The 27,041-nt window shown below is 39.8% G+C and overlaps 1 protein-coding gene across 4 annotated transcripts in view; it reads right to left on the bottom strand.

Annotated features, from left to right (window-relative positions):
• Positions 1-345: 345 nt before the first annotated feature.
• Positions 346-27,041, bottom strand: part of RSBN1L (round spermatid basic protein 1 like) — a 44,345-nt gene continuing 17,649 nt past the window's right edge. For 2 of the 4 annotated variants that reach the window (XM_088533167.1, XM_088533165.1), the window contains 6 exons: positions 20,628-21,271; positions 8,259-8,396; positions 7,922-8,064; positions 5,706-5,873; positions 1,537-1,645; positions 346-1,455 (listed from right to left, as the gene is read on the bottom strand). In XM_088533167.1, the coding sequence (XP_088389293.1) occupies positions 802-1,455; positions 1,537-1,645; positions 5,706-5,873; positions 7,922-8,064; positions 8,259-8,396; positions 20,628-21,271 (1,856 nt within the window). In that variant the 3' untranslated portion in view covers positions 346-801. Of the gene's footprint in view, positions 1,456-1,536; positions 1,646-2,122; positions 2,174-5,705; positions 5,874-7,921; positions 8,065-8,258; positions 8,397-20,627; positions 21,272-27,041 lie in introns of all 4 variants that reach the window. The other 2 variants (XM_088533168.1, XM_088533169.1) reach the window with 2 other exon arrangements.

Here is a 27,041-nt window from a genome sequence, read left to right on the forward strand (position 1 = left end):
GCTCCCCGCAGAGGGGCTGCGGAGGCCGCCACAGCCCCGCGGGCTCCTCGGCACAAAATGGCGGGCGGCAGGGCTGCCTCCCTGCTCCTCCACCAACACCTGGCGGCAGGAACTCGGGAGCGCCTTTAAGAGTAAGAAATCTGGCAAAGGGAGGGCTGATTTCTCACTCTGAATATTCTCAATTTACAAGGAATGCCTCAGCTCTACCTTGGTTTGCTACAGCACCTCACTCCGGAATGGGGTAAGGGCATCCTATGCATTAGTGCAGGTAGAAACGTAACCATTTAAAGAGGCAGCTTAACTGAACTTTTTTTTTTTTTTTTGCAGACCCAAAAATAAAACCAATTTGTTATTATGAACCTTTATTAAGCGGCTCACATTTCAGTATAAATCACACTAAAAAGATTTTTAAAAAAGATATTTACACTACAGTGCTGACACATTTAAAATGAAAAAATTGGTATAAATAAGCTCTATGGAAAAGCCTGGAATTGTCAAAAAGAATTCTGGCTCATCTTACAAAAAATATATATGTTAAATGTCAGCTCTACTCTAAACCTACAACTCAAAATCATTTAAAGACTTCTTTATGTTAAACCTGCAGTGTTTACAGTGCATCTGGCCCTAAGTGCTTTGATACTTCACAGTTATGGACAGGCACTGAGGAATGTTACAAAGCTACATAACTATTTTCTGTAACAGATGCGAAGGCAAGTCACAAACTTGCCCCACAGAATTTATGAATCTTTACATTATTACGTCATTAACTTTAAAAAGGAATTTAAAACCATATATACAAATTTAGCACAAAAAGTCATCCTCTCTTTGTCCATGCAGATTTGGATATGACGAACTGTGTTGTCTCGTATCATCTGGGTGTATGTGACTTCCGGGGCATAACTTGTCTTTTATGTCCTTGTTGCCAGGTTCAAGTTTAGAATCCACTTCAAACTTAAATGGTGTCAGTTCAGTGTGATCCAGTCTGGTCTGAACATTCTGACCCTCCGTGTCATTAGGTGCCACTGTCTTTCCAGCCAGATCAACATTCATGGATTCTTCCTTTATTCGGTGAGATGCAATAGGTTCATGTTTTATTGATGTAAGTTCCTGCTGCAGATACTTTGTCTGCAGAGCATCTGAAAATTTGGTGTCTCCGGAGGTATTTTTGCTTGTACAAATTCTGCTGTCTGTCTGAAGTCCAATAACCGAAGACTTGGGGTCTGCAGATGTTCCTGCTTCGAGAGTACTCGTATTTTGAGAAAGTTCCTCCTCTGAATGATACAGCTTGAGTCGGATGTGCCAAGCCAAGCTGCATACAGCTGAAACTGTTTTGAACTGGTGTACGACATTCCTCGGAATAAAATAAATGTCATTATCAAATAATTGAATTCTGGCATATCGAATGCCTTCCCTTCGCAGTTGATTAAGTTTTGCATCATCAACCCACTGGACACACTGAAGGAAAAAGAAAAAAAGAGTTGAAAACTCTTTAAGACATATAGAAGATATCTGATTAACAGTTTATAGTGTTCTTACCTGTGAGAGTGGGGGCTCGTGCAAATCTAACTGCATTCGCTGAACTACCTCTAAGAAGTCTTCAGCGTGAAAACAAATTACATCTTTGGTTATACGAGGCTGCTCAGACCTACCAAAAATAAGATTGCAGAGTCAGGGTCTGAAATTAAAAGGTACAGAGAATAATAAAGACAAACTGCAGGCAAGGATAAAGTAAAAGTGATCTAGAAATAAAATGTGACAACTCTAGCATAAAATAGATTCTGAAGAAAAAAAAAATTCACTAAAACAGCCACTTTTCAACACACACTCGTGGAACTGGTCAAATGAGTCACCCACAATTTTTTTTGCAAGTGATGGTAAAGGAAGCAATGAACAGTCAACAAGACTTATTACTTCTGACATCTGTCTTTCCTGATACTGAAAAGCAGATGGAGACAGGATCTGCTCACCCTGTCGCCACACTGACAGCCAGGCCACCATGCAATAGCCTGACTAGTCCTAGAGCAAACTCCACTCAGTATCAGTGCCTTGAGCACCTTGCTCAGGCTCAACAATGAAACCAAAACTACATTGAACTGCCACGATGCTAGTAAGCAGCAAGTACCTGCATCCTCCATAACATCCCTTTATGAGGGTATTTGTGTTCACTGGAGAGCTACAAAAGAGCAAAATCTAAGTTATCGTTTGTCTCAGTATTCGAGTTGTTCATGAGAGTTCACATCTTGTCCCGCGGCCTCCCTCTCCCTCCTCCCAAACAAACACCCACCATTTACATCATCCCCCATGAGGCATCATCATCTCTAGAATTACTGCCAGTTAAGAAACAGACACCAATTTACAGTTTGGGGAGCTTTTTTAAACTGAAGAGATGAGTTTATTCAGGTCATGACCTCAGTGAGGCAAAAAAAAAAAAAAAAAAAAAAAAAAAAAGGCAGTTTGAGACTATTTTCAGGAAAAAAAATCCCAGTTCAACAACTTAAGGTAGAGGACAATTTCCAGATCAGGCATTTAATAAAGATTACAATAAAAACTGAAGACTGAAAGTAAAACATCTCCCTACCTTTTGGTTCTACATATTCCCAAACAGCAGCTAAATACTGAAAGTAAAAAGTCCACAGAAGCATCTCTGATCACTGGCAGCAAACACATTAGCGACGTTATTCATCAGTTTATCAGCTCTTCATAACACAGTTTTGGGTTTTTTTTTTTTTTTTTTTTTTTTTTTTAAAGAAACTCCAGAAGTCCCTACTACAGAGATGCTTGAACAACTTTTTGTCACTTTAAGTCTTTCTCCTTTTTTGTAGGAACCAAAATTGCAGGTTCCTACCATCAGTATGCCTGATCTCTTGGAGTCTGGTGATATTAAACAGTCTCCCATGACCACTTAGAGAGACACTAAAAACTTCATGCATTGAAATACAACCTTCAGAGCTGTCTTGCTGCTGCAGCAGGAGAGGATGGTTTTGGCTCTTCATGTAAACTTGCCCCCAAATTTCTCCCAAGTGAAAACCTCCAAAGTTCCCATGATTTCAAGTTTCATAGGTATGCATGCCAACCGTATCCAGAGCACTTCAGCAACTTTTTAACATTGACATAAACAAGATCATAATGTGTTAATTTTATAAGATACTTCTAACTCATCTTTGGGAAAAAATATCTTTTGTTCTTCCAAATGACATGTTTTGTTTCCAGTTCTGATCTCTATCCTCAAAAGCAGGGTTAATTTCTTTTAAAAAAAATTCTATTCCCGTCTTTTCTGAAAGATGCTGCTTATTCCACCTTAATAATACAGGTATCTATCCTACCTTATTATACATGTCTATCAACCACTAAATTCCATTTCCTTTAAATCTTCAAGAACTTCTGGATTACACCATTTCCCCCTCTAAATGGGTTAGCCATTTAAATTACACTTGCCATCCAAAAGAGACATTGGCTGTACCAGGGAGAGCAGAGGAGTCCCCTTCTTTAGTTCAACTCAAGCAGCCATCAGTTTTACAACCCTAGTGTTTATCAGCAAGGACAAGTTCTTTCCCTATGGTCCAGCAACTACCCCACACTATACAATGTTTCATAAAGAGTGCAAAAAGGGAAAAAAAAAAAAAAAGAAAAAATAGGGGCAGGAGTCACATCAGCAATCTGAGCAGCACTTCTCAGAGTTCACTAATAATGGGAAGGGAAGCAACTTAACATTGATTTTCTGCCTGTGTGTTCCCCTTGGAGTGCTACAAAGCTTTTCTGCAAAGCCCATTTGTTTCCACTCTCCATACATACAACTGAATGAGATCAGCAAGTCTAGGACTTGGTTGACTTCCCTCACAAAAACCAGAACGTGACTGTTCTGTAGAGATTTCCATCACTGATGGGCTTTTTGATTCCTGCAGTGGTCTTAAACACCGGTAAATTATCTCCCAGCTTTAGTTTTGTCACAGAACACAAATGGATTTTAAAAAAATGATTTTTAAAATTTTCCATCCACATTCCTCTTCCTTTGAAATAAATTAACTCACAGCTGAAAAATTATGGTAAAGAAAAATAACAGCTAAAAGTAATTTTAAGTTGCATTAAACAATGATGCTTCATTATCATAAACCCTGATTAATGCTCCTCGTATCAGGAATACAAGCTCTTTTTCAAAATTATACACAAGCATGTGGAAAGGAAAAAGAAATTATCCTCAAGATCACATCAAACTCGAAATATATGTATTTTTCTGTGTTGGTTGTATACATTTTCCTCCTCAATATATGCAAACTCTAAACTTTATTCTATATTTCAATGTGAAAACTGAAAATGTAAATTTTAACAACATTCTTAAAGTTCCCCCCCCCCAATTAAGTACTCTGAAGTTGGTTGGGCAGAATTTTTGTCTAATTTTGACTAGTTTCAGATCACTTTTAAAATTATTTATTTTAATATATATACCTCTATATATATGAAATTGCTTTATAAAAACTAATATAAATAAATATAAAAACTAATTCAATTCATTAGACTCCCTCTGGGAGAAATTATGCAAGTTATAATTTTAAAAGAATAAAAAAAGTGGTCTTTTCTAAATATAAGTGAACATGCATTAGTTTCTAAGGGAGAAAAATCTTACTTTGGAATGACAAGTTGCCATACAGCTTTAAATTGTCATCAATTTAAATTTTTAGTTTCCAGAGGCACTACATTAAAGACAAAAAAGTACCCACAAACTTTGATAGCTTTGAGTGCCCCTTTCTCTTAGGTGTCAAGTGTCATTTAAAGCAGGCGGGTCCTCACCCAGCCCAGTTCTCAGAGCTGTGGCCAGCAGGAAGCTGAGCCCCAGCTGATACCAAACTGAAGAGGGGGGAACTTGCAAGCCCCCAGGCCTATAACAGAAACACATTAACATTGGAACTATCCACTTCTTGCAAACTTGTCCCAGTGCATTCACACACTGTCACACACATCTGCATCATTTCCTCCAAAGGGAATTCAAGTCTTACAAATCCTAGATATGAAAATATAAAGAGCAAAAGCGGATTATTTTGTTTGTTAGGAAAAACTAACCTCTAACCAATGTCATCCTCCCACACCAAGATTACAAGATCTTGAAAAGAGATTCAGATCAGTGCCAGGGGCTTTTTATTTGAATATAATATAAACAGTTTCTACTAACCCAGATTAATTTCCTTCATCTCATGTGCGAAGGAGAGACTAAAGAATATCATACAGCCTCCCACAGGATTCTTCTCCTGTGATTTACCACTAATACATCAGGCTTAGAGTAGTCACTACTTAGAAGCAGAAGAACAAAAACTCTATTCATCTCCAGAAAGTGCCAAGAATTGCCAATAGGCCAAGTGCATCTCAGACACAGAAATTCAGGTCAGTCGATACACACTAAATGAAATATGATTTAAAAAGTTTTTACTCTAACTGAATTATATCAACTCAATTAGAACTATTAGTTAAACTACCATGACAAGGCCTTTTTTTTTGTTTTGTTTTTGTTTTTTGTTTTTTTGTTTGTTTGTTTTTTGTTTCAACCACACACCAAAGCGATCTAGCAAAGGGAATATATCTAGCTCAGATCAGGGTGGGAGCTTCCAGCAGTTATTATTTCTCCTTTAAGTCTAGAATACTGCTTTAACTTATTCACTCCTCCTACTATTTATAAATGGAATTTCAAGGAAATATTTTTCAAGGACACAACATACCACTCTCCACAGTGCACAGCCTTCAGCACTCCCACAGCAGCTGTAGTCTGCCGTTCAAAACCTTGTCCTATGTGATCTGCATGGGCTCGTGTCCGGTCTTCAAAGAGCATTTCACGGGGCTCACTGGTTCGAGGTAGGTACTGCAAGTTTTTTATTTCATTGGTAGTTCTGCATAAGAAGAAAATATATTTTACCATATGGGTTTTATACAAATAAGTAAATATATATATATACATACACACACTACTTCACCTCTTCCCAAATCATTCATTTTCCCAGCAAACAGCTAGGAAAAGGTGCATGTACATTTAGTGAAAATTTGTAGGATATGAAATTGAAAGCAGCAAAAAACTTGCTTAACATTTAATGAAAACAGAAGGAGAAAAGCAAAGCAGGGATAGTGACAAAAATGTTTGGCCAGCCTGAATCTACATTATATGACCATAACACTTTACTAATGCCAAAGTGAACACTCACCTAAAACAGAATTATTGACTGGAAGGGACCTCTCAAGACCGTCTAGTCCAACCTGTTCCCACTAAACTAGCGCAGGCTACTCAAGACCACAGCTGGTTGAGTTTTTTGAGTTTTGGGCATCTCCAAGGATGGGAACTCCACAACCTTCTTGGGCAACCCGTTCTGGTGCTCAACCACCCTAACAATAAGAGAGACTTTTGTCTTTGTGTTTAGTGGAATTTCTTGTGTTTCAGGTTGTGCCCATTATCTCTTGTCATCAACTGCCATCAGATATTTAGGCCCGTTGACAAGAGCCCTCCAAGCCTTTTCTCCAGGCTGAGCACTCCCAGCCTCTCCTCACACAAAGGGGAGAGGCCCCAGTCCCTCGGCCATCTTCATGGCCCTTCACTGATCTCTGTCCCTCCTGTCCTGGGGAGCCCAGGATCAGATGCAGCACTCGGGGTTCAGCCACCTTCCACTCATCCACCAAGCAGGTCATTTTGATGCAGAAGGCTTTCAGGGTGGTCAGACATGAATCCTCCTTCGAAAATCCAGGCAGATCCAAGACACTTTCCTGTCATCACCTTTCTCAGAAGCAAAGTGAGTTCTCCAGATCTTGCTTCTCTACCCTCTGGAAGGTAATAGGGCATTTGCTTTCTTCCAGTCCTCAGGAGCTTGTCCCAAATGCCATGATCATTCAGAGACATCAGCCAGCTCACTCAGCACTTGTGAGCACACCCCATCAGGGGCCATCAGCCTGTGTACATCCAGTTCAACTATTCCCTCACCTGATCCTACTCCAAAGATAATTCCCCCTGGCTCCAGACATTCCCTCTGGTCTGAAGAACTTGGAATTCCTGAAGACTGAAGATCCATACTTGTAAAGACTGAGGTGAAGACAAACACCAGTGATGGTCTTGGCCGTGTTTTCCGTCATCTTCCTTTCACTGCTGACATGCCTGCAGAAGGCTGCCTTCCTGCCCCGTCACATCCCTCAAAATTCAACTCCAGGTGAGTTTTGGCTTTCCTAACCTAACCTGTTCTCACTTAGTTTCTTCCTGGGTCATCCAACCTTCCATTGCTTGTATGTGTCCTTTTGATATTTGAATTTTGAGAAGAGCTCCAAAATAAACTGACAGCATACGAGAAATGACAGCAAGTTCTGCAGAGGACATTCTTCCTCTTAAGCCTGTACTTATATCTAACACTACAGCAAGGTTTAAAGACAGTATTTAATGCTGCAAGTGTCACCTTTCATACGACTGAAGCCCTTATACCTAGAGAACTCTAAAGATCATACCATACCTGGTTTTCTGAGGTTCACATGCAAATATATACATACATATAAATACAAACACAGAGGTGTTACAATAAATGTGTCGTGACAATTCTAATCTCAGCACTTGCATACAGCCTATTTGTATTTCCCCGTGATTTTCCTTTCCCTGCATCTGAAGTTCACAGCATGAGGAACATGAAGAGCATGTAGACTGCTCTATAACCTTCATGTCTTCCTAAAATCCTAGGAGGACTGGCACATCATCAGGGCACATAGTAAACAGAGCAATAAAACAAAACTCTTACAAAACAGAACAAGTTGAGAGTTTATTTTGAGATCAAGATTTACTAAGTTTATACCAAGATAACCACTAAAATTATGTCTTAAACTAAGATATCAGCCAGTAAAGCGATCAGATAATAGAGCTGGGAAAGAACAAACACTGACCAGACACTCACCAAGCACGAGTATTTCAACATACCTCTTCCTTTTGAAAGGTGACTTTGGCATGTCAGCCACAGGGATCATCTGTTCTCCTGGACGCACCCACATGATGGGACCATCATCACTGTCTTTACGACTCTCTAATTTTAAACTAGAAAGTGTTCCCCACGGCAGTGTACACTAATAGGAAATACAAGCCACAGTTTGAAGAGAGTTACTTGAAAAGCATTTTTTAAAAGCAGCCTGTACCTGACGCAATTAAAACATTTATGATGCAACTCCAAAATATCTAAGCAAATATCGCTCACTTTCATGTGACAAAATTTGAAAGAGTATTGCCCCCTTCCAGCCACCCCATTGCTTTCTCTCCTTACTTTTAAGAAAGGTGATTCTTCCAACATATCAAGGAATTCAGGAAAGTAATCCCCCACTTCCTCATCAACTGCTCCAACTAGGCTGATCTGTCTCATTGGGCCAGCTCTATAAGTACCATGAGAGTATGTTCTTTTTACCTAGAAATGGAATATAACAGGCAAAGTTATACTGAGTTCATGACAGATAAAATTAATATGCAATAAACATATTTAATCCCTATGCTTATGTTTCCTCTGGTCAATACTTGTCCTACAGAGTCCACATGATACTCAATGTGAAGTCAAACACTATAAAGACAGACTTCTCTCATTAAAGAGACTGGACTTTTTTTTTTTTTTTTTAATATATTTTATTTCTGAACATAGAACTAAATAACTATTACCTTTCGACTCTAACTGCACTTTTGCACGTTTCCTGTAAGAGCTATGCCATGGCAGGGAGCACTCTGGTTTACACTTAGTTAGGCATTAAGCAATTCCTCTGCTAACTGCCCTCCCCGGTAGAGTCACTCTTGTTAACTAATGTGGGTGCAGGCACTTGAGCTAACACTCACAGTGAATACACGGCCCATGAAGAGCTAACACAAAGTGAGTGACAGCTATAGCTCTAGTTTTTCCTGTGCTGTGCTAACTATTCTTGCTCTCTTCTAGTACTTACGAGGCCACGGTCTCTTCTTCATAAAGGAACTTTTATTTTGTATTTGCAGAGAAACAGACACTATTATAAAGCTTCTTGAAGACTCTGATCTGCCATATTATGTGACCAGAATGCTCAGGCATCACCCTGATGAGGATCACTTCCCCCTAAGCTTCTGATCTCTTGTTTAACAGGCTGAAAGACACAGCAGTCTTATTAGATCGAACATGAGAAAAGCAAACGGATTACTGCACAAAGCAGTAAGGTGCTTCTCCCAACCTTGCATCTCTAGACATTCTTATATCTAAAGCTAGAAAAGACACAGGAAAAAACAAACAACAAAATAAGCCTTCACTGCTCTCCTCACTGAAACAGTTAAAAAAAAAAAAAAAAAAAAAAAAACCACACATTAATCCTGACAATGCAGAGGAGAATTCAAGAAACCCACACACACATCACACAGCATAGAACAATACTGTGCACTTCTCAGCAGCTAACTGATTTAGTAAGACACATTCCAGCAATACAGAACTAAATCCTCTCCAGATCATCAGTGACACACACTGAGGAAGCCGAGGACTAGCCAGAAGTAAGGTTTTGCAGGATGCCTGAATGTCTGAGCCAGTACAGGAGCAGGCCATTCAGGCAGAGTGAGAGCAGGGGTATGATTACAGCATTTTGCCCTTATTCTCCAAGCCCTCAAATCACGTGTTCAGGGAGCTGCTTTGTACTGACACCTGCTGATTTTGACATAAATCAGCAGAAAAATATTACCTTCTGCGGGGTCTCCAGCAGCTCAGTCTATGATTGCAGGCACCTCCGCACTGGCTCAAAGTGGTGGGAGCTCAAGGACTAACAGGGTCAAGGACAGGGCTTAGAAAGGACTTGCTCTTCACTATGGACTTGCTGGCTACATCAGTTCAGAACCATCTTAAGAGCTACAGATACAGTCACAAATCCATCAGTCACAGTCTACTGGCACAAACTGAAGTGCAAGATGGTTGTTCCACTGGCATTAACAGTTCATATTCTTCCATTCCAGGCAATGATTTTAATGTGGCAAAGAGTCCACAAACCTCATTAGAGGCAACCTTTCTACTGCCTTTTCCCCCTGCCTCTTTCTGCCTCCACAACCACTCACATGGAGCACAGAGAACTTGGTTGTGGAACCAGTCCAGCCCCAAATCAGTCACCTCCCCAAAAGGCAAATCCCTGAAGTGAGGTCTGGGGAGGCAGCAAGCTTTTAGCTGGATCTGTTCACTCACTTGGCTGATCATGTATCATGTTGGCAATAAAGCATAAAATTAGCAGTGAAGTGTTCAAGTGAAGTGTTTAAGCTCTTGTTTAAAGCAGATTAATTAGAAAATTGCTTATGCGTGTTCCCCAAGAGATCATGTCACTTCAAGTTAAAACAGAAAAGTCAGCTCAGCTCTAAGCACTAGTTGTCCACCCTAATTCGCTCCTCACTCTTCTAACCAATTACGTCCTCCTCACTCACCAAGCAGAACAGATTTCTTTGGAACATCCAAGTTGAGAGAGCAGAAATATCAGATATAACAGTAAGACAAAAATACAAACAGTGACCGGTTCCTTCTGGTACAACATTCAGAAGTTGTAACACTGGAAATAAATTCTCAAATATTTCACAATAAGAAGTCAAAAAAATCAACACTAATAACTAAAGAAACATATATATACATATATATACACACACATATATATATATATATATTTCTTTCCTGCCAGAATTAGGGATTTTAAAGCTAGACAGGGAAATAATATAACAAACTGATTTGATTTTATTCCCTAACATAATCAATTTTTATTAAACTCCCATTTTCTTTTTGAAAAGAGGGGTCAAACCAGGAGGCCTAAAGCTTGAGCAAGGAGAGGGAGTCAGAGGAGGAGGCAGCTGCTGGCAGAGAGCAGCAGCAGCAGCTTCCCAAGGAGCCACCTCCAGCTCCTGATTCTCCCCGGCCACCTCTTCCCGCAGCAGCAGCAGACAGAACAAGGAGACCTCCAGGAGCTGCCCACGACCTCCTGCCTCATGCTCCTCCACTCACTGGGTTGGGTCCTCCGCAGCTCCAGCCTCGGGGCAGGCAGCTCTGGTTACTGCTAGTTAAAGAGCACTAGCTTAGGTTAGGCTTAAGATTTATAAAACCTTAAATAAAATAGTACAGTCACTATTCCAGGAAAGTAGTAGCCAGCAAAAAGAATTAAACTCACTGAAGAAAACTAGGAGTAGCAATGCAATTCAAGAATTTTGGGATAATTAAATGGCTTATACCAAAAAAAAAAAAAAAAAAACCCACAACCCTAAGACAACCCATTGACAAGTGCATTTTAACAGAAAAATACAAGTCATACTTCTTGAGCAAGTCAAAGTCCATTATATCTGACAGATCAAATATACCATGGAAAAATGCTGTGCTTTGAATTAAAACAGTGATTAGGTTGCTACAAAGCAAAGTGCTTCAAAAGTCAATCCTACTTTAAGACCTAATTAGCACTGTTACAAGGAAGATTCCTCTAACTTCATTCAAAGCCTGTTAGCTTACATGAAAAATAAAGTTCATCTGGAAGATGAACAGGAAGACAGGAAATTATTGATTACATACAAGTGCTGCCTCTTTTTAAATACCTCGCAAAGATGATTACTGACTATTTAAGCTGTAACCCTCCTTCTGGGCACTTTCATCAGAAAGGTGTTTCTAAACAATTATTTTAAGCGAAGGAACCAAAACCTCTGAAGAACTGAAGAATATCTAGTGTGGTATAAACACCAGTTGTAGAACAATGTATTTTGTTGGTATCTTTAGGGGAACTCATTTCGCCAGGTAATCATCTAAAACCCCAAACTCCTGCGGATGTTTGGGCAATGACCAAAGTCATCTAAGATGTACTAGCAAGCACCAAAATGTACCCTTCTTTTAACTATCTTTAGTTACCCTTTAATTGCTTTAAACATAGCAGAAGTTTCCCTTATGTTATTCTAAACTCTCAGAAAATATGTGCTAAAAAATTCTTGCATCCAATTCTACACACTAAATTATGCATTCAGCAGTCAGAATATTACACATCTTTTACAAAGTATCCTCCTAAGTGTAACATAATAGATATTTTTAAAGAGCTAAACAATTTCAGAATTTTTACAGGTTACACTATTTTACTATGCTTTACTACAGTTTTCTCAAATTAATAGCTGGAATAATCCAGAGAAACAAGAGGAGGAGCCAGTGACAGGCACTCCTGGTCACTGGCCAGCACGTCCACAGTCACATACACACACAGACCCCGAGCTCAGCGTGGAGGGAGACGCACAAGAAAAACAGGCACAGGGCTAAATAAAGATGACCTGGGCTAACTTCTTTCATCTTATGCAGTAGCTTAAACTATGTCAATCTGTTGCACTAAAGCAGCAGAAAATAATGACACTGAAACCACTGCTGAACTCAGAACCAGTAACATATGGGAAGTCTTTTTTCTTTTTGGTGCAGCTTCACTTGCTGGGTTTTAAGCAGAGTTCTAAAAACCATTTTCACATAAATGTCTTGCATCTGCAGAGGATTCTGAAGAGTAATATTGAAAACACTGAACTACACTACAACAATACCGAAGATCTGAACACTGTCATTCTAGAAACAGGAAACACTTTAGACACTCTATTTTGAAGGCATTTGGATATTCCATATGGGAAAAATACAAATGTACAAACTACAAGCAACAGTCCAGAAAGTGAAACATTTCAGGAATGTGAACTGGACAAAGTCACAAACAAATTCCTACTTTTTGATTTATATATGCTTTTTTTTTTTTTTTTTTTTAAAATCAAGTTCCAATATTTTTCTGAGAACTTTAATGTTTTAAATGTCTTTTGGTTTTTCAGGTTTAAAAACAGCCTGGAAAAGCAGTCAGTCTACAACTTCAGAAATATGTCGGGGAAAGAAATGCCACCCAAAATCAGTTGAAGAAACTCACAAAGAAAATACCACTAAGCAAACAAAATAAAATAAAAAAAACCCCATACATTAAACCACTATTAAAATATGCTGGGAAATAAGAGAGTTTCAGAATAGTAGGCTTTCATTTCAGTACAGAAGCACACAAGAATGCACTTAAAAATTTGAAGTTTAACAGTAGAAATATCCAACTTCGAGTTCACTGCCCTTCCTCTCAGCTCTCTGCACAGCAGTGTGTGCAGAAGAACGAAGGCAATGCAGCCTTCCTCACCGGATACATTTTTAAAATGTGCCCGAAGATCTTTCTGTCCCTGCAGCTTCTTTTCAAATCCTTAAAGTATATTTTACAAATGGGAACACGTTTAAATAAAATATGAGAAGATTCACCGAACAAATACCAAAATTGCTCAGACTTTAAAAACACTTGCAAAACTACTTATCTGCTTTTTACTTTTAAGCCACAGGCACTTCAGATTTTGGTATCAGATAAAGAGATCCCTTGACCATTCTGAAGCTTCTCAAACAAGATCCATCATCTTCAAAGCTTTAATGTAACTGAACACACTAGTTCCCAATTAGAACACTTTGGAAATGCAACCTCACACATTTCTACTATAGAGGTCCGTTACTGTCCTTTTACCATGGCAGTTAATATGTCATTTCACATACATTGCAACTGAAATCCACAAAAAATCCTATGGCTGGTTGGGGGAAATATCTTTAAAATCAAGAGTATTTATTCTGAATTTAACCAATAAGAAATAGTGCAGGAGCTGATAAAGAATTCAGGAAATCCAAATAAAAGTAGCACCGACTAGAAACCATAACAGAAGATCTCACCAAATCCAAGGGGCCATACTCTAAATCAAGAGATGTTTGCCCAGACTGAGGCTCAGATCCTGTTCAAGGCACGAGAACAAACCTCTAGAGGGTTTTCATTTGATATGTATTTAAAAGACCAAAGGAGTAAGATAGGATTTTTAAGATGATCTAACTTAAATTTCAGATTTATCAGCTAAATTTACGTGAAACAATCTCAAAAGGTAGCTGTTTTCTAGGGTTTCTAGAATCTGCGTGCAGATTTCTAACCTCATTCGATGCAAACCAATTCTCCTCTCTGGTGTTGCTCAGTAGGCAAAACCCAAAGTCTTTGATAAGTGATGCCAAACTACCACCATCAAAACAAAGATGAACTTCTTATGTAGTCATATGATTGAAGAAAATGCGGGAGAGGAGAAGCTGTCCATGCTTTAATAAAGCAAAAATTCTGTTACATAATCCAGAAGGGGAGAGAAAGGCACAAGTTACAATTGGTGGAACTTACATAACAGCAAACAGTTACTGACAGCCCTTATAAATTAATAACTAGCCAAACACACAAGAATAGCTTCAGAGCAAGAAGTAAATCCTGCCAAAATTGCTACTGGACTGTATACAGATAGAAGTACACACAGTTCAAATATGAAGAATTCCTCTGACCACAAAATACAAGAAACTAACACAAGACAGAACATATAATAAAGAAGTTATGGAAATATACAGACATTATACAAATCTTTAAGGAAAAGTGAAATACCAATTACTCCAAATTTAAAGGAAGTGTTTTCATCAAGTCGCTTGCAATATTTCAAGAGTATTTTCACAAAACTAGGATTTACCAAATTAGAAAAAGAGTGAATAGCAAAGAGATGAACATTTTTCCCTCAAAAACACACTGAAAAGGGATCTGGAATGAGAAACCCATGTCCACATCTGTCCAGAAACAAGGACAACCACCCATCTGACAAGTGACAACACAAATATGAGCTTCCCATGATGGAGGGTGCCAAGTCTGGACAGTCCTGTAGTTGTCCCTGAGCTACGCCAGGCCCAGTAAACTACCACGACTGCCTAACTTTGCAATAAAACACAGTCATTTAAGGATGGATTAGTTTTCTGCTGGATTAGCAGCATGAATTGGTCAAAGCAGCATCACTCCTCAGCACAAGAACACGCACCTGGAAGCAAAATGAAAGGGGGAAACAGTCTCTTTTAGCAGCAGCAAATGCTAGATGGGTTCAGTTATTTCATATAACTTCACACTCAGTAAAATAAATAAAAGTTTTCCTGAACTGAAAATACTGAGTATCTTCAATTACCTTGAAGTATCAAAGCAAAAAGCTAACAAAAATCAATGATAACTCAAAGCATAAGAGGCTTAAAAGCTGGAAAGAGATAAGCATATATTCTGGGGAAAAAAGAGACCAAGAGAAGCAAGACCAGCTTCACTTTCCAGGAAAGAGGTAGTTAAGCACCTAGGAGTCCTAAACACCTACATATCTAAAAATAGGATGGTAAGAGATAACATACATGGGTGTGTCAAAAAACAACCAAGTCAATCCAACCTATCTACGACAGGACAAGTTTTTTCAGAGAGCTTGTAGACATCTTAATTTTTGACCATCTTTCATCACCTTCTCAATATATAGCTACAGACCCATGGTCTGGTAACAGCAAATATCAAGTAGACAATTCCAGTTTTACATTTTCGGTTTTCCAATAGCTATCAACAGCAAAGGACCTATAGACTTCCTTTGAAGGCAACATTCACTTCTTAAATCTGCAGGTAACAAAGCTGCAAACCTCCCACAGGAAGGGATCAAAGCTCACAAAATCCTTGAGAGACTTAAGAAGGGGATCTGAATGAGCAGAATGTAATTCAATTTGAATGCAGACATATTCGTATGTACCCATAAAAAACACATAAATATTTAACTACATAAGTATGATAAAGGGCAGTGGTGGGAGCCACTGCTACATCAGACCTTAAACTGCTCTGAAAAGAAGGCAGCAGCAGACAGGCCATGTAGAGCATCGCTGGAAGACTCCAAAGCAATTCTTCACACTCCTTGCTAACAGCAAGGCTTCAGATGGGCACGAGCTATTTGCAGTACCATATTTTAAGGAATATGCAGATAGACTGGAGAAGCATGGGACGTGGGGCAGCAAGAATGGTCAGGGAAAGGCAAAATAACTGAAGTGCCAACCTGCTTTGGGGGGGGAATGATAAATAGTTTTCAGCTATGGAGATCACTTGAAGAGAAGCATGAACTGCTTTCCTTGTCCACTAAGGATTTGAATAAAAGGAATTACAGAAGGATTAAGATAAGGAGACAGACAAGAAGGAAAGTGGCTCAAAGAACTCCATTGGAAAACATGGAATCACCTAGAGAGCTCTCCCCAGCAAACACTTCAATCACACAAGTGGTTGTTTTAAGCCACTGTCATGGCTTAAAATAGTCCTGCCTTGAAGCACAGGAATCACCAGACATCTCTAGGACTCCTTCTACGCAAACTCTGTAGAGACTGGTGGGGCCTGAGGCAAAACTGAAGTAAAACCCTGCCAGCCCTTCCTCCCCCTTCAAATCCACATCATCCACCACAAAGCAGAACACAGACGCTCACTACGGACTACTGCAACTGTTAGCTTAAACAGCAACTTGGATACACTTCCTTCTTGCTGATTGTTCTGTAAAGTCCCACAGATTTCTATTTTATGCATATATTAAATCCTGTTAATCCACATTAGCCACACTGACTCCATGTGCTACGATGAGACCTTGAACAACCAAATGCCCATCTGCTGAAGCGAGCCTCACTGCAGCGTTTCAGTCAGGCAAAATTAGCAGACTAATGGCCAATTTTATTAAGTCTGAAGACAACTGGGACAGGCATTTGCAGTGAACTGGACAAACTGACTTCCTCCTCAGACACCTGAAAATGACTCATCTCTCAACAGAGATTATGTAACACCCTAAGCTGCCAATTAAAGGTCTAGCAGTTAGCAGTGAAGAGAACCACAGAAAGCTTTTGCAAAGCTTGAAGTTTCCCTGAAACATGCTGCAAGGACATACAATTCCCTAGAGAGCTACTGAGGATCCAACCAGAGAAGAAAATACTAACTGGCACATAACTACTTGGTGATTATATAAATTGTGACCTTCTTACAAAAGTAGAAGACTGAAAAACAATTGGCTGGCACTAAGAAATCAGAAATTCATGCAGGAATATATATTTTATGAATGTTAAACTACACGTCACTATCAGATTTGGAAAGCACCTGTGTAACCCTGCAAGCTGGGGGGTCTGATATGGCATCACTCTGATCACAGTACCTTTCATACTGACCCCAGTCTCAGAGGAGGAGAGCGTGACATAAATCTTTCAGTCGCAGCATGTTTACATGGAATGCACAAGCAGGCAGAATAAGGTGGAAAACCGTTCAGTATTAAATAAATAAATAAATAAAAACAACTAAGGCAATCAAGATCTGGCTTAAATATTGCATGGAACTGTGATACTGTGCAGAAGAAGATAAAAGGAAGCTTGGTGTGAAATCTGTACACATTATTTGTAAGCACTCCTAATGGCAGCAAAAATACATAAGGAGCCAATATTTTCTGCCAGACACCCAAACTCTGACAAGTGCCAAAACACTCTTGGGGAACCTGAGAGAAAGAGAGAGACTATGATAGTGACTAACACGAATGCTTTGTCATACAGAGCTTGACTTCCTGCTGCTCTTCCTTCAGCTCTTCATTCAGCTACAGAAAAAAAAGAGAAAAATGCTCTCAAAACTAGCGACCACAGGACTAGTTTAGCTATGGATACTGTTGCAGTAGCAGCTAATGGATCCTTTTAATAAGACACTTCCATTGCGATTTGGAAAAACAAACAAAAAAAGGGGTTTTAATAGTGGTCTTAAAGACATAATTAACACACAATTACATTTGCATTTATGATTCCTAAGATACAGCAAAATACATACAAATTTATTTTCATGAAGAAACAGTAATAGGCAAATATATAACTGAATTAGAATAAGAAGTTTGGGGTGAAATACATAGGAACTGTGGGAAAAGTAGCGTATCTTACTTCTCCACAATCTCTAATGTCATGAGCAAAAAGACTTGACTATAGGACACTGCACTGTAGTACAGAAATGCGACGTGTTGCCAACCAGTGTAAGAAGAGAGAAGCCTCTAGGAAGAAGTCACAAAACATCCTAAGGTATCTCTGATCATGCATGTGAATTTCAGCATTATGCTTCAAATCGCATTATCCACTGGGATATCAAGGTCTACATGAACATACAGCTGTTGAATGAAAATGTACTTTTTTCCTCTTGCAATTAAAAATAAATTCTTCTCCATATAGCAAGATGTAGCCGAAGTGTTTTGCTTTTGCAAGGGCACAAATTCTGATCTCAAAGGACTCCCCAAAGAGAAGAGAGCATTATAGAAAACAATAGAGAAAAGAAAAAAGAGAACATTTGTATTTGATCACTATAAAGTCTGGAGTATTGTAGAAGCAGATGCCATGAACTGCATTAGTTTCTTTGCTTGAGAGAATGCAAAAGACCTTCTTAGTCCTTGCTGACACCAGCTCTCTAGGAAAATAATCAAATGTCTGCATTGGGAGGGCAAATTTATTAACATTCCTGAAGACACTCACAGTACTTACATGCTAATACATGTTATTTAACCAGTTGACTTACCTGCAGGAGGTGATTGCATGGCCATAAAAGGCTTTAAGCCACACAGGACCCAATGTTTCTGCTTTACATCTATCTTTGTAATGGAGAATCACAGAGCCTGCCAACTTTAGATATTAAGGACTCAAGCACAAGTTTTCTTAAAATAAATCATACTGAGGAATTAACAATGCTTATTCATAAACTAGGACAACATGAAACCATTTTCTTTCTTCCTGTAACTGGGCTATTATGATAACAGAAGACCATCCTGAATTTACCACTTGAAGCAAAGAGAAGGAAGGCCAGTTTTCCCTCATAGAGATTATAGAATCACAGGTTCATTCCATCTGGAAGGGCCTTAGGAGGTCAACAAGTGCAAACCCTTGCTCTGCCGATACTGAATTCAGGCCAGGTTGCTGAGGGCTTCTTCTCACTTAACTGCTGCATGTCTCTAAGACGGAGATTTACAAACCCTCTGGGAAATCTGTTCCAGGGCTTTAATCAAAGTTTTCTTTATCTCCAGGCAGAACCCTGCCTCTCACGTTCAACCTAACAACCACCACTCCTTGTTCTCCTGCCATGCACCTCAGCGACCCTTTCTGAGGGCATCAGGAGGCTGCTATGAGGTCGGTCCTCCTGAAGCCTCCTGTTCTTTGTGGTAAAGAAGCAGTTCCTCAGCCTCTCCCTGCACATCGTGCTCCAACACCTTGACCAGGTCGGGCAGCCCTCCACTAGATTCGTGGATAAGCTTGCTGGTAAACTTGAGTCTATCTTCCTGTATTGGGAGAAGCCAAAACCGGACACAGTACCCTAGGTACAGGAAGCAATAAGGAAAAGAACCACTTCCCCAGCTACTGCCTGCAGGGCTGCTGATGCTATTAGCCCTCATCCATCCTCACTCAGGAGACACTAAAGAAGTTTTCAGTTCATGTCTTAAAGCAGTCTGACTAGCCTGGCCCTCTTTTAGCACACATACTATCTTTTCATCTAGGTTACAAAAATGGGATTAAAGAACATACATACAAGAAAATTCTTATACAAAATGACTGAAAACAGAACAGCTCAAGGTTGCTGCCCATGACACATTCTGTAAGTAGCACTATAAAGGCAATGATTTAGTTTCCATACTGAAAAGTGTTAGTGAATAATTTCATAAAATGATCATCTTCAGTAGCAGAACGCTTTTGTTAACAGGCACCCCAAGTGTTCCCGTGCACCAACATCTCAGTTGATCCTTACAGATAACACACACTTAAGATTTGTCAGTACTTCAGTACAGAAATTTCAGTAAAGTTGCCCATGCAAGTATTTATACAGTTAAACTATATTAGGTGACTAACTTACATTTGAACTTTTATTGATCCAAAAGAAGTGAAGACAGTTCTTAATGGCTTTCCATACACCATTTAAGTCACAGATTTGTAAAGATTTGTTCTACTCAAGTTAAACATGTAACCATGATCTAAATTTGACAGAGTGAAGAACACGATTGAGTTTCTTCATAAACATTTTCAGACTCACTGTACAGGTTTGTACAGAGCACCTTCACCACCACAGTGATAATCTATGAGGTCTCTCCTAACCATATAGGAGCTGAAATTTTACATGCAACAGATGTGTATCTTGTCCAAACAGCTAATAAATACTAGTGATGATACAGAAACAGTTGCTACTGTTAAAGATTATATATTCAAACACACACATTAACTAGGAGTAAATGGGGAGCTGATCACACTAGCAGTAAAGTTAACAACCGTTATGGACTCCTGTAAAAATGGCTTTAGGAACTCTGAAATGGAAAGGAAACTACAATTAAATGTTCTATACAGGTTGAGTGAATAACATTATTATAATGTTCATAATGTTTTGTTTCTTTTTTTCAGTTTTATGAAAAGCTCATACAGATAAATTACAGTTTAGAGGCCCAGATATCCACAGCTACATAATTTTCATGCTCCAAAATTGCTCTTTAGCTACAGGGAACAAGTCCACAAAGGTTCACATACACATGCATGCACACAGCTCCCCTCCCTCATAAAAACCAACGCTACCTCACAGTCTAAACAGGCTCTTTAATACTGTGGAAGTAACTGAAAGAATTCTCTTGCTTCTAGTCTTCTCCTTTACTCCTTTATCCACACAGCATGACTAACAGGATGTGCCTTTTTTTTTTTTTTTTTTTTTTTAAGAATACAAAGTCATTTACAGTTGCTTGAAACCATTATATGAATTATAAAGTAAAATGTATAACCTCTTACCTGAGCATGAAAATTTGACATTGTCGTTGTCTCTATATCTTTCTTTCCCAAAATCTCCATTTTCACTGGTGAATTGGGAAAATTAAATGAAAAGTAGTCTAAAAAGTCAGGTAAGTAAGTAGCTGCCCCATGAACAATACCCATTACATAGTAAGCTGCACAGTTTTCATTTTCACTAAAAACCAGACCCACAAACTCTTCTGCAAATCTCTCCATCTCCACAGGAGATAAGTGGGAGAGTTCATTACTGTAGGCATGGATAACTGATGCACCTCCGTTAGGCTGGTGCTCAACATGAATCAGCTGTTTGAACTCCAATGTGTCCAACCTTTTGAGTTTATTTTGAACCCGTGGCTCCTTTAACGAGACAAATGGAAACTCACTGTTCTCTGGTATCTTGGACTCATAGTCCTTCTTGGGATCCATATTTTTCCCATTGAAATCCTTAAGATGATCATCTATGATGCCTTTGGCTTCCTGATCCTCAACATCAGAAACCAATCCTGAGCAGATGGTCTGAATGGATTTGCTGTACATTTTTGGACGCTTCCTTTTTTCATTCTCTTTATGTTTCTTTTTCTTTTTCTTCTTAACTTTTTTAATCTGTAGCTCCTCTGCATTGGTTTTTGGTTTCTCCTTCCCACCTGTAGAGAGGAAAAAGGTCTCTTAAGCACCTTTATATAATACGGATATGCATACACATTTAGAGATCAGGATTCAAAGCTACCAATACTCTCATCAAGGCATGTACAAATACGAAGACTGTCACATAACATGAGGGTATCTTACCAAAAAGCAGCAGACACCTGCCACAGCTGCACTGTATGACTGACATAAGAGCTTCAGGAAAAGAAACACCCACAGTAAAATACATTTTTCCAAGACTGCTTTCATGATCAGTCATTCTCCTATCCCTACCATTTAACTGGTCATCAGAAGTTACAACTGCAGAAAGTGCAGACACAGTAGCTGACTGCTGTCAGCAAACCCTGCCAAACGAGGCATTTACAGACAGTCACCAAGTATCATCCATCAGCAAACCATTTACACAAGCTGCTGCCAAAACCTACCTTGCCACGGGGATTTGCATGGTAAAGCTTCCAGAACAAAATCAACTAACAGAAAATCAGAACTAACATGGAAATAGCTAAGAATTGACCACAGATTTCCTTCAAAATAAAAATAGTAATAAACCCTTGCAATAATAGAAGCAGCAGGAGCTAGCATAAAAGCTATATAACATGCAAGCTGAACTAAAAACAAACTGTAAGTGCCCAAAGCTAAGAGTACACATTTAGGAGATAATGTGGTAAAGCGATTCCGATGGCAAATGATTCCCCCTCTATGTTTTTTTTTTGTACATCACTTGTCCTCAATTCAGAAGTGGGGTAGCCAGAAAGTTTCCATTACAAGACTTTCCTAAGTCTGCCAATACAGACTCGTTTCTTTATCTGATAGTTCAAGTTACCAAACAGTAATTGTAGGGCACAAAATTACATTCACAGCAAAGAATTCAAGATTAGCAAGTTCACAGACAACAGCTTAGAAAAGTCTTGCTACAAAATGCACAATTTCCAAGCACTCAAAGTCACAGAAGTCAAGTCACTTGGGAACTTCCATGCCAGCATCTGCTATTGCACTGCAACAGACTGACTTCAACTGCTATTCTCAGCCCAAGCAACCCACGACACCGTCCTCCCTGCTCCCTGCCAAGCCTCCTCTGTGCTGGTCCTCTGTGCTCTGTCCCAATTCCACTGGGAACTAGGGGACTGACATGGAACATGGATGGATGCCAGCAAGGAGACCAAGTGCTTGGGACACTTGTCCCCAGGAGTCTTTCGAGTTTTGCCGCAGTAGCTGTGAGATGCTGGGAATCCCAACAGGCAGACAGGGAGCTGACTCTCTTTGTAGCTTCTATTTTCTCAGGTTTTGGGGGACAGAAGTGCCCTGAGCTTGCTCATTCCTTATTAGAGGGAACAAGAATTTGCACTCCAGGATTTCCTAGCCTAACCCCTACAGGTAAGGGCTACAAAGACTCCCTTACCTCCATCGGATTTACCAGAGCAACTTCAGCTCTGGCCAACTGCGAGCAACTGCCAAAAGGCACGTGAAAACCTGCCCTACCATTAGATTCTGTTTAATGAAAAAAATAATGTGCGTTTCTGCAACATTACTGCCTCATCTGGTACACACAATACTCCGTGCTTCATTGCAGTCATCCTTCTGAGGCATTTTTAAGCCTAGCAGGCATGGAGAGACCAGAGGAGCTGCCAGACATGTCTAAGCAGTCATCTCATCCTTACAAGAGGCACCAACACAGCTCGAGGGGCCAGGTACCTCATTTTTCCCCCAAGTGAAAGTCTGCAGCCAAAATATCATCGCCTGACAAAACAACCTGCTGCTGATCATGCTCTCTGGCATCCTAACACGTGTCCCCATGTCACGTGTCAAGCTACTTCACACCCTCTCCAAATGAGCACAGCTCCTTCCAGGGACCAACCACTGCACAACAGGGAAGTGCAGAAAACTTACATTCCATGGGGTACAAATCAGAATTAAAGCTGGCAACCAAATACTACAACAGTTTCTGAAATTAAAGAGCCATTTGCTATATGCAATCTCAGACTTAAGCTGTCTATAATAATCAGAAAAGTAGATGATCAGCATCCACACTATTGCTGCATGCAATATCCACACCCTTGCTGCACGCTCTACTGTTAAACTACACGCCTACCAACTGAACTGTGAAGTATTTCCAGATCCACATGCTTATTTTACATAACTGCCAACCTCCATGTTTACAGTACAAGGAGAAAGGAGGAAGATCCATCCCACTCCCTCCTTTTGCTACCCAGGGAAACTTATCAGAAGATACAGTCAGTCTGTTGCATGTGACTCCTCCTGTAAAGTGCTGTCAAAGTAAATGCTAAGGAGAAATGCTAAGCACGCACCCCTAGATACAGCAATGCAAAAAAAAAAAAAAAAAAAATTTGCAAAACCAAACACCATTAAGTAGCACCCAAGCGAACAACCCCTGCCATGGTCTCAGAAGCAGTAGTGCTTCTAAAAGAAAAAAGTACAACGTGCATGACTAAAATCTGATATCGAGAACCCAATCAGTGCCCTGGAAAGTCACAGAATTAGGCCAAGTTTACATAAATGTACTCGAGGAGATTTACACTCACAGCAGCTGTAAAAACAAATTTTAGCTAGACTCGGTATAAACCTAGCAAACTACTTTAGATCTTTTTATAGAAGGATTAAATGGAGAGCATCAAGTTAAAAATATTTATCTTTTTTTTTTTCCAGCATGTCCGCAAAGATTTCAGAAATAGCAGAACAGGAAATAGGTTGAAAATAAGAATGTTACTAGTATCCAATATAGTTCACCTTCAGTTCCAGCTGAACTTTGTTTAGCTTTAATGCAACTGCTTTAATACATGCATGACATTATATCATGAGCAAAACTAAAAACACTAACAGTACTCCTCAGGCCTCAAGCTAATATGCATGCTACAAGAAGAGAGCAACACTGAAAGCTTTTGATGACAGATTGAAGTGATTATGCCATTTAAGCACATCGAATACCAAAATTTATCTGTAGATGTTTTCCCTAATCATATGCAGAGATGCAAAAATGGTGCATGTAATTTGGAGTTGAATAAATTTATCTGCTAGCAGTCTCTCATCTTTCAACACAGCTCCTCTGCCACACATCTTTTTGGCCCTCTAAACACTCTCAGAGTAGAACTGAAGTAATTTAACTCCAAAATGTCTGAGAACCAGAGGTCAAAGAGAGAGCAAAAAGCTGTATAAAAATATCCAGGATGAGGAGGCAGTGATATCCCTGCATTGCTGCTACAACTGTACTAGAGAAAGGATCAAAACGGGGAGTCTCATTTGCCAGCAAACGTCACGCTTCTCACAGAGCATGAGCCAACAGGGTGACCAAGCAGGAGCAAGCCCTGAAACACAGAAGTTGAAGAAATAAGACTCCAAAGCAGAATTTTTCAAAATATATTACTGCAATTGGTTAAAGAGGTCGAAAAAGAGAAGAAAAAAAAAAAAAAAAAAACACACACACAACCCCCCCCCCCACAACGGTACATTTTCAGAGAATTGATTTTAAGCACAAACTGAAAGACAACATTGTTTTAAGCAGAAATAAAAATACAATATTATTTCAAAAACTGATTACTTGCCTTGAGCCTTTTTCACATTGGCTTTAAGAAACAAAACAAACACACACACACACACACACGCACCCCCTATCAGTCCTGTGGGCTCTACAGAAGCACTCCATGCACTTACTGACAGCAAATCATGTACTTTGGAATTTTTCTGGAAAGAATTTGTCAGACAGAAAATTCAGGCACCATATTTCACAGAGAGAAAAAACAAAAGTGTACAAAGTTAAATTGAATATCACAAGACTGGCGAACATCAAATTCACAATTCTTTGTTGAACCTTCCCATGGGGCTATACGATACTGCTCACTGCCTCGGAGGGGTTCAGGCCCCGCTCCTGGTGCGCAGCCCTGCCCCATCCTTGCGCGGCTCCCACTCGTGTCAGCTACAGGCTCAACCGACTCTGTTTCACAGCTCAGCAGAAAACTGCCCACTTCTTAGCAGGCAGCAGGGATGGGGGAGCGGAATGGCCCCTTTCGGGGCAGCCTGTCACTGTACCTGCTTACCGTGCACTGCCCTTCCCAGACCAATCCCTCTCAACACACCCCACACCAGTGCCATAACAACGGGCACAAAATCGGACTATGTTCCTGGCAAACCTAAATTTATGGTTTCCTAACCCCAAAGCTTCAACTTTTTACATATTTATATATTTTATATAAATTTGTCCGTTTTAAAAAATACATTTAAGTACACGTAACTATAACACCATGGATCTGTCTAAAAATTCTTCCTTCTGTCCCTTATTCCAGCACGACCCACATGCTCACAGGACAGTGCCTGTTCCTAACAGGACTCGGACGTCAGCATGAGCCCAACTTCAGAATATTTGTGTCCAGTTATTTCAGCATACAGCCAAGTTTGCCTGGAGAATACAAAGAAGACACGGAAAATAGACTTCCAAGAAAAAGAGATTTCAGCAAAACTTGAACAGAATTTCACAGAACAAAGGAGGGACTTCTCTAGCTTAAGGTTTCTGCTCTGCTGAAGTTCAAAAATCAGCTCCAAAGCAGGCGTTTAAAGTTGCTGAGAAACTGAAAACACTTTAAAAACAATAGAAGGCCCAAGATATGTGGATTGCTATCAGCAGTGCTGCCCAGTGCGATGCTTCAATTTAAATGTGTTTTTGCATTAGTTGTGGAAAGAATAGAAAAATTCCCAGTCACTACTCTGCTGCAAATTTCACTCCACTTAGAGTGAGATGTGCTGCTGTTTCCAAAACCAATATTGCCCCTGCAACTCTTGGTTAATAGACACTGGAAAAGCAAAGCTGCACTTAGTATCTCCCCAGGACAGTAGAACTGCTCCAGAGCCAGCAACACAGAGCTGAGTAAAAACATTAGAAAGCTATCCAGAAGCCTGAATAAAGATCCAAGCACTGTAATGCCAAGATATCCAAATTAAGTTGGCTTACATCAGGCACTGCTCTGCTCCTGCCAAGCAAAGTTATCTCACCTCTAGATAAGATGATCACTCACAATTCTAAACCTTCCATACAGGTGTTTCAGGTAGTCTACAACCAGCAATCACAATCAACTTGTGTCATACATAGATTTAATCTATCTTGAACCAAAGGGGGACGGGGGGGGGGGGGGGGGACGGGGGGGGGAGAAAGCCTTAGACATTTTGAAGCGCAGGGCATCTTTATCTCTATAAGCTCTCAAATGCATCTAGAGCACAGGGACTGAAGCGCAGTTAAATGAATCAAAAAATCCTATTTCTCCACTGCATGATTCGGACTCATGAGACAAGAAAATTTTTGCTCACATTAAACCAGTGCTCTAATTCAAATGAGAGAGAGAACTCCTTCAGCACTCCAAGAACATGCAACAGCTGAAGGAGAGAGGGGAAGAGGGGAATACTCCATGCTGACAGAGCGTACAGAACCTCTCCTGTGATCTGCTGTCCATAAACCTGCTGAGCTGGCACTTGCTGGTACTGAAAGGCTAGAAAGCTGCAAAATTGTTGGTTTGCTCCTGCTCTCAGAGTATCTGCACAAGGTGAACCTTCCATTATATTTGCAAAAAAAAAAAAAAAAAAAAAAAAAACTCATCCAACTCATAACATACACTCGACAATAAAAGGTTGCCCTTTGTACAATTTTTAACCACCTCCCAGCAAAAGTGAGATTTAATGAACACCACAAACAAAAACTCTGCAATTCATGAATATTTTGTCAATACATGGTCTAAAGACCCTGCAGATAGATCTCAGCAAGTTGTTTTG

Source organism: Tinamus guttatus, unplaced genomic scaffold (assembly GCF_059628265.1).
Source record: "Tinamus guttatus ecotype Peru unplaced genomic scaffold, ASM5962826v1 Tinamus_guttatus_pri_ptg000489l, whole genome shotgun sequence".
NCBI lineage: Eukaryota > Metazoa > Chordata > Aves > Tinamiformes > Tinamidae > Tinamus > Tinamus guttatus.